The 8,893-nt window shown below is 45.3% G+C and overlaps 1 protein-coding gene across 1 annotated transcript in view; it reads right to left on the bottom strand.

Moving 5' to 3' along the window:
* Positions 1 to 1,752: 1,752 nt before the first annotated feature.
* Positions 1,753 to 8,893, bottom strand: part of LAMC2 (laminin subunit gamma 2) — a 35,051-nt gene continuing 27,910 nt past the window's right edge. The window contains exons 18-22 of the mRNA XM_025044028.1: positions 8,724 to 8,838; positions 7,531 to 7,730; positions 5,657 to 5,815; positions 5,464 to 5,563; positions 1,753 to 3,094 (exon numbers count right to left, since the gene is read on the bottom strand). Of these exons, the coding sequence (XP_024899796.1) occupies positions 2,841 to 3,094; positions 5,464 to 5,563; positions 5,657 to 5,815; positions 7,531 to 7,730; positions 8,724 to 8,838 (828 nt within the window). The 3' untranslated portion in view covers positions 1,753 to 2,840. The remainder of the gene's footprint in view (positions 3,095 to 5,463; positions 5,564 to 5,656; positions 5,816 to 7,530; positions 7,731 to 8,723; positions 8,839 to 8,893) is intronic.

An 8,893-nucleotide genomic window follows, 5' to 3' on the forward strand; every position in this document is an offset into this window, starting at 1 on the left:
AGCAAGAATCCATAACATTCCCATGACCATGCAAAACATGAAAAGAAGACACAATAAACATATCCCTGGTCCTTGAGACTTGTTCCAAACATTAGACATTACTGAGTAGCTTCTTACTCTTTTCTGCAGCCTCCCAAGAGTACTGAAAGGAAACCACATCCCGGAATAAAATCACAAATACATCTGCTAAGAAATTTATAATCTATGAGCAGTTTCATTTCTAACCCCGTCTGCAAACAGAAATCCCCATGAGTCAAAGCAGATGATGATGTATGTGATCGCCTACCAGAGGCACAATTAACCGAAAAACTCTCAGAGGAGAAGCATAAGAAAGTTTTCACTACACATTATAGATACTGATGAAAAATCAGAAGGAAAGCTCCCTTAATGCGGCAGCGTCAGGTCAAGACCGGTAACAGAAGCTGAGTCCTGGGTCAGCTACCTCTAAGTCACACGCCCCTTCTCTATTTTTAGGGACAATCTATCCGAACCTCAGAAGTGAAGGAATCAATTCTATTCCAAGGGAGTCACATAAGTCAATTTTCCATTCCTCATCTCTTCTCAGAGATCATCTCCCATTGGTCAGGGGAGACATTTTATAACTTTAACAATCTGTCCCATTGGGGGACCCTTTTATGATCGCATGTACCTTGTATTTCTACCCACTGGAAATGAGATGATTCCCAGGGTAACCTTACAAGTCAGACGTTGTAAATGGCAGGGCCTCTAGAATGACTATTCGGAGGGCCACCCTGCTGACTTTTTCCCCATCTAGCTCACTATGGGAGCAAGAAAAACAAAAGTATCGTGTTTGAGTTACGCACATTTTTAGGTTTATGTGATATAGTAAGTAGTAAATCTTACCAAATTAATATACATAAATTTTCTAGGCACAGTTCTTAATTACAGCAAGAGATCTGTAGAATATGTGATTGAGTATGTCAAGACAGGATTATAAATTCACTTCCGCAGAGGGTTAAGCAGACCTGTTAGAATTTGGGGGTGGGGGTGTCAGTGTGGACAGAAGCAGAATCCTTTCCTCAGCCACTTGAGTAGATGGCCATTTCAAGAACTTAATTTATTAAATTTTAATTTATTAAAAAGGATGAATGATGTGTCACAAACTACTGATTTTACCTTTATTTTATAGCTGTTTTTTTAAAAAAAGACAATATTCATTATAACCCCTACCCTGCTCAGGTTGTCCCAGAAATAAATCCTTCTTGCTTAGGAGATGGCACTAGTTAAATCTCATAAAGTGCCCTCATGGTTTGAAAGGGCCACACGATGCTCAGAAAAAGGGATGAAGGATACTCTCTAGGATACGTTGCTCTTTCTATGGCATTTTAGCTTCCATTGCTTTGGTACCTCCACTATAGGTTTAGAGTTTAATAAAGTAGAAACTGACCACAGGCATCAAAGAATTGTTCTTTATTTAAAACGTGTCCATAAAAAGCCAAGGAAATACCGAGGTGAGGCAGCACCCAAGTTTCCTAGCCGATGCGGAAGCACCTCTGGTTTTCCCAGCAATTCCCATTGGTGTTACGACTGAAGAGTCTGTTGTAATCGGTTGCAGAAAGGAGCTGAGTGACAGCTGGGATGCAAAGACGTGTGCACAAGCCAGAGTCAGCTCAGCTTTGCCAAAACCCAACTGCTCCCACGGGAGTGTCTTGCAACATATGTTCTGTTGAGAAAAAAGGTTGCAAACCAGGGGCTTGTTGCAATAAACACCACTTGTGATGAACAAGATTCGTAAGTTTAAATTTATTTTTTTAGTTTGTCTTCGTCACTAGACAATCAATTCTGAGGGCAAAGACTATATCACCACTGTACTCCAGCCCCTGGCACACAGTAGGTACTCAAATAAATATATGTTGTAAGGATGGATGGATGGATGGATGGATGAATGGATGGATGGATTCCACCCAGCCCAAGTGTGAGTAGAAATATTCTCTGCTTTGAGGGGAGAATGAGATAAAAACACATAGATGCATGTCATTTTTAATGTCTGAAAAGTGGATCGAATTAGCACTAATAAATCTTCTAGATAATTGTACTTCTTTCAATGTCCAAACCACATTTTTCTACCACTTTGAAACCCAAAAGTAAATACCTTCCCAATGTTTGCTTTACTGGTAGGAAACACTGCTAAGATGATGCCGTGTCATCATCAGGAGAAAGGATGTCATTCCCAGGCCCAGAGTGCACAGGCAGCAGGGCACCAGCAGGCACCACTGTTCCAAGTGGGCCAGGCTGACAGCCTCTCGTTCGATCGCTGCTCACTTCTTCCAGCCTGAAAGTGGAGTATGTGTTTACGTGCTGGGTGGTGAGTGGGAGGGACTTTGACAAGAACATCGGATGCTATGAGGCAACAGTACTTTACTGGTCACAGTATGACTGGACTTCACGTTCTGTTCTAACAGTAAGAAGAATTTTATGTGTGAGCAAAGTCAAAAAAATTTTCCTTTGGTCACATTATGCAAAGAAGGAGCTGAGTATCACCCAGTAGGACCTGTCCGTACTCTAGGACTCTGAGGCACACAGCTGCCCGTACAGTCTGTCCTTCCATCCAGTCTACCCTTTGGGCTCCAGACCCTTGATGTGTCTCATACTCAATGCTATTTCCCTCATGCCCAGCATCAGGAAGCAAAGAGTATCACACTGGTGCATTAAGACATTTATCGGGCCACGGTCTCAGGGATGGGGCCAGCTTCCGCTGACATGAGCATGCCTATTCAACACGTTCAAATGTCCCCATCCCGCCTCATCCGCGTGTGATGGCTCCTGAGCCCTAAGGTCCGTATCCTGAGAACCTCAGTTGAGAAATGTCTACAGCAGCTTCACTGTTGCTCAAGAGCCTGAGTGTTGTAGCAGCCCGGGGGCAGGCTGTCCCTAATGTTCTCCAAGTTCTTCACGTCAGCCAGAATCCCATCTATGCTCGTCTCCAGCAAATGGAGGTGGCCCCTCTGCTGACGGGCCCTCTCCTCCAGCTCTGACATTAGGGGCCGCAGCTGGCTGTTGACCTGGGTCTTGGCTCGGGAAAGCTGCTGCTCCAGTAAGATCAGCCCCTCTTCATCCACACTGCCGGGCTGCTCTGTTTTAGAGAACGAGAAAGGAATTAACAGAGACAAGCTGTGGTTAGGTCTTCTTAAACATACGTGGGCCCTTCTGTACACTTAACTCCTTCCTGTGTCCACTTGCCTATAGCAAATAATATGCCATGCATTTTTAAAAGATTTATTGTAAATTAGAAATAACCTAGAAAAAAAATTCTAAGAGTACTAGCCAAGTTACTGTGTTGTGAACAGCCCAGTTCAAGCCTCTGGGCCCGATGAAGCAACATGAAGCTTAGATTTCTCTTTTTGTGTAAGGGTCAACAGTTTATGGAGGTCAGAGGGGACAGAGCACCGTCCGAGGTGTCTGCCCAACACTGCTCACCGTAGGATCAGAATCAACCCCAAATGATATTTTCTGAACCACCCTCAGGCAATATCTTACTGTTTGCCATTGGAAGACCTTTAGAAATTGGCTGGCCTTCAGGCTTTACAGAGCCCAAGGTATGCTTTGCTATTTGGTGATGGATTCCAGCTGTCAGAAAATGATGCAAGATTTCCTTGTGGCCTGAAACAGTGAGAACCTGGCTAGATATTAGTTTCTTTCCAATATGAACTGTAGTCATTTTTGTTCAGGTATGTTTGACCCATATGTCAGCATGAAGAGCACCTGGCCAGACCCGTTTTGTTTGAATAGGTTGGAGCAGCCCTTAGCCAATTCAAACTCAAGGTCAGGTTGCCTCACGCATCTAAGCTGAGCGATAGCATTTGATTGCATGGGTTTATTATACCTAGAATGACTAAACTGTTATTGTTCCAGGCCTGAAGAGAGCAAATAGAGTAGAAATGATACCATAACAAAAATGTTGGTCCAACGGATCAGTCCTTCACATGGGGGCGGGACAGAATTTAAGAATTTAAGGCCTTATGACATGCAAAGGAAGTAAAGCACACTTAGGGACAAAATAACCCTGTCCATGGGGAGGAAGCATAAGCAGCGCCAAAACAGCAGACGATGAAGAGACCTCGGTTTAAATCCCGCCCCCACAACTTACCGTGTGATATTATTAACTTCTTCAGCCTCGATTTACTCCTCTGTGAAATAAAATAATAAAACCCACCTCGTAGGACCTTGAAAATACCCAAATGATATTATACCACGGAAACACCTGGCATTGTGCCTGACATGTAGTAAATATTTAATAGTTCGCATCTACCGTTCTCACCCCATTCTCTCGTTTTCTCTTTAAAGGCCCCATTGGTTTCATTACCTTTTTTCTAGAACATTAAACAAAGCTGTTAAAATCTCGACTGGGGAGTTTCCCCCCCGCCTCCCAGAGTGTATTTTACTCTCTAGGGCTCATTGGATCACAAAGCAGACCCATCAGTAAAGCAACACAGACAATATTGGTCTCTCAGGGTGATGGTGATAACCCACAGGAAAATCAGGCTTTCAAGTTATTCTACTGAACTGAAGAAGCAGAACCAAGCCTTTTCTCAAGTGCTGCTGGAGTTCGAATCCCTCGTTCTGTGCCTGCTGCGGTCCAAGCTCCGGCAAACAGGCCAAACGAGGCTCTGACATCGGTTCTAGCTATATTCAGAATTTTGATTCGAATAGGTCTCCTTTGGGGAGGTATTCTGAGTTGTTGCCGCACTATGCCATCGAATCTATGTTATCTGAAGTTTCGTGCTATCTCAGAGACTACCACCTTTACACTTCTCCCAGGCTGCCTCACAGGCAGCACGAGCTTCCGCGACTGGATTCATCGAGGCATAACTGTGGTTTGGGGAGGGACAAAGGGCAGAATCAGCAAGTGATTCCTGACTCTTGACTTCTGGGACTGCCAGAATCTCTCCCCTCTCCTCTCACAGTGCAGAGCAGGCTCCCTCACCCCTCTCCTCGATTACCAACTCCTCAGCCATCTCATCGGTCTTCTGCATACCCTGCCTTTGAGCTCTCCTCTAAGCAAGCACCCAGTGACCTTTCGGAAATATACAGTGATAATGTTATTCTTCTGCTTAAAATTGTCTACTAGCTTCTCAGAATCAAGGCCAGAATCCTTGGCAGGACTGTCAAGACATCCAGGGTTCACTTTAGCTATGACATTCAAATCCTGCCTCCACAATTTACTTAGTGATCGGTGAGACATTACTGCTCTCTCTGAGCCTCGATATACTTCCCTAAATACACTTAGCTCTTTGACCTACAGACTTAGATGCTCAGGGACCCGTGTTAGAGATAGTAAGACAAGAGTCCAGAACATGTAAAGTTAACTGCCTGGTCTCGGGGCCTGGACACAAAGCAAACTTCCTGATACCCTTAAGTAGAGCTGGAACTCCAGTTCATCAGGGCTACGTTCTGGGAGAAGCCAGGAGCACAGGGCTGGACAGTGGTGGACACGCCACATACCTATTAGGTGCAGGATGCTGTCCAATGTGTTGAGCGTATCTTGGATTGTAACTCCAGCATCCTTGGCTCTGTTATCAACTCTTCGGGCTTCTGTAATTACCTGAGGAAAAATAAATACAAACTTGTCTTGAAAGGGTATTTCCCACATTGGTGAGTTTAAAGGAATCTCCCAGGACACGACGTGAGGACTCACCGTCTGCACGGCGTCCACGTCCATGTCGAGCTCCTGCTCCTTCCTCGCCAGCTGTCCTTCCACTTCCCTCAGCTCACTCTTCAGACTGGCCAGTCCCTTCTCCATGGCCAAAGCTCCGTCTGCTGTCACGTTGGCTTCCAAGTTCAGACTCCCTATCTCCTGGGAGAAGAAAAGGAGCCAGGGACGGAAGGAGAGAGGGGTGAGGCACGAGAACATTCCAAAGGCAACTGCAGAAAAAATACAGTTGCAGCCAGGCCCTGATGGAGTAAGTCAGAGGAACGAGGAGAGCTAGACTCAGGGACACGCCCTGCCCCGCGCTCTGTGGGGCTATGTCTCTGGGGACTCGGGGAGTCAGCAGTGAGACGCTGCTTCCCTCTCAGGTCGATGCTCAGCAAATGGCGGATGCAACGGGAACCAGTTTGGAAAACCTCGAGAACGAGAAGCTCATCTCATTCTCTGCCATGTTTCTTTGCCGCCACAGTCTTTTGAATGACTTTACTCCCTGAGACAGTTGAGTTTGGGGGTGTGGAGAATGAACGGGCTACAGCCTTCAGTTCTGTTTTTATTAGAACAAATTTTATCAATATCTTTATCAACAGCTATGATCAAGCACCAAATTGCTGATGTCTCTACGCCAGAAGCCATATAAAAGGAGGCACATGAAATTGGTCTCTACCCTCGAGGGTACTAAAATTAGAGATTATTTTTGCAAGTTACCAAGTGGTCCAAGAGTGAGGCCACATGGTCCAGATCCAAAAAGTTCCCTCTGGGCTTTCTAGAGTTACATAAGCTTTCTGGAGGTCATGCTTAAATACTATGAAGCGCTCTGCCTGCTGAGAAACGCTCCTTCTCCTGGAGCATGTAACATGGCCTGTGTGTGTGTGACCAGTCTGTCTCTCCCCGTCACACTGAATGCTCCTGGAAGAGAAGGACAGGGTCTTTCGCATCTCCACATCCCCAGCACCAAGCACAGTACTGGCTCATAGTGAAAAGAAAGAGAAAAATGAAGCTTACACACGAAACAGAGGGACAAGGGATGTAGACTCCAGAATTTCATCAGCTTGAATGAAAACACGGATGACGGTCGTTATGAGTTGAACTGTGCCCCTCCCCCCATTCATATGTTGAAGTCATAACCTCAGTACCTCACTATGCAACCTTATTTGGATGTAGGATTGTTGCAAATGTAATTAGTTAAAGCGAGGTCCTAGGGGAATAGAGTAGGCCCCTAATCCGATATGACTAGTGTCCTCATAAGAAGAGTTGGAGACACTCAGGGAGAAGAAGCCCATGTGATGACAGAGGCGGAAGCTGGAGGGATGTTGTGCAAACCAAGAAATGCTAAGGACCGACAGCCGCCCCTGGAAGCTAGGAATGTTTCTACGCAGAGTCTCGGAGGCACACGGCTCTGCCAACACCTCGATCGCAGACTTCCAGCCTCCGGAACTGTGGGAGAATTCATTTCTGTTGTTTCAGGCTATCCAGTTTGTGGTACTCTGTTATAGCGGCTTTAGAAAACTAATGTAATAGTCTATAGATAGATAGATAGATAGATAGATAGATAGATAGATAGATAGATAGATAGATATAGATATATATTTAAAAAAAGAAAACAAATAAAAAAACCAGGTTTGGCTGGTTCTTCTCACAATGTTGTCCAAAAAGGGAATTGAAAACGAGGGGTTCTAGCACCTAGTCAATGACGGCCCCATGACTCAGTCAACAAAAGGGGTGCCAGGTGGGTCTGGGGCCACAACGGACCACAACAGGACTCTGAGCCCACGGGTCAAACTGAGCCTAGTGCTGTCTCCCGTTCCACACCACCCTTGGGTTTGGAGGTGCTCTGGCCGCCCTGCATCTCGATTTCCCCTTACCTGCTCGATCTTGCCGGTGATCTTCAGGGCCTCCCCGGCCGCATTCTTTGCCCTCTGGGCATCGGCAGCAGCACCGCCCAGGGCGGCTTCCGCTTGCTTGGTCTTCTCGCTGGCGCCCTCGACCTTCTGGCTAATGTAGGAGAGTTTCTTCATGGCCTCTTCGGCTTCTGCTTTTCTGTCTTCGACCTGCAGGTCAAATTCTGAAACGAAGAGGAGAAAACATTGCGAGAAGGATAAAAACTAACTTACATAACTAACTTACGAATGAAGATTAAAAGGGCTCAAGTTTTTAAGAAAAATTCCAGAAACAGGGTTATTGCTGCCTGGAAACGTGAGTGTGGGAAGCTGTGGCTATGACTCCTCCTTATCTGGGAGAAAGCATCTTAAAAGCAAAGCGGCCTCAAAAGGGCCATAATTAGTGCTTCGCTTAGGGGCACTGACAATCAGCCTGCCCTGGGTCCCCACCACTGCAAGAGTCTGAACACCCCAAGATGAATTAGAAGCAGGTGGAATCCTTAAAGCCCAAAGTTTCAAGCCAGAGCCTTAAACACTGAGCTGCCAATGACGACAGCTGACGACTGGATGGAATGGGTAGAGAGGTATTCTCTGTGAAGAAAATCTCAAGACTTTAGGAATGTTGTTTTGTTGTTGTTGCTCTTTGGTGAAGAAGCCTGAAACTTTAACCAAATCTCTACAAGGCACAAACCCAAATTTCCTGGGACCTGGATGCTGTGGCAAAGTTTGCTCCATTATTACCACAAAGCAACTGTATTAGTTCTATGTGGGAGCTAAATAGACTACCATAAAAAAAAGAAAAACTATTGGTATAGTAGTGGGATGCTGAATCTGTGAAGGGCCTTCGAGATCACTAAATTCAAGCTTCTCCCTTTAAAAAGAGGGAAGTTAGGGTCTGGAAAGGCTATGTAATTTATGCGTGACCTACGGTCACACAGCGAGCTCAGCCTTGTCTCGTGGCACAGCAGAGATGAGAACTCAAGCCTTCTGTCTTCCAGTTCAATTCTTTCCATGACATCAAATATCAATGAGTTTTTTCTTTAGAAAGTTACTTTTTAAGCACCTATTAATACCCCAATATACCTACCACTTAGAGAGACAGATGAAGATTCAAAAATAAACCAAAGTCATGGTTATACCTTTAAAACATCAAGTGACCCGACCCAGGAAACACTCACCTCTGAGGTTTTTTAAGATGTTTTCAACTTCATAAAAAGTGGCATTGCCCATACTTAGTGCTTCTTGGGCTCTGCTTTTTGCAAGGTTGGCACGGGAAAGCAGCTGATCTGATTTCTGTCAATAAACAGATAGAACAAGATTAGAGTAAATGTAACATACACCTGGGAAG

Source organism: Pteropus alecto, unplaced genomic scaffold, assembly GCF_000325575.1.
Source record: "Pteropus alecto unplaced genomic scaffold, ASM32557v1 scaffold101, whole genome shotgun sequence".
NCBI classification, from domain to species: Eukaryota; Metazoa; Chordata; class Mammalia; order Chiroptera; family Pteropodidae; genus Pteropus; species Pteropus alecto.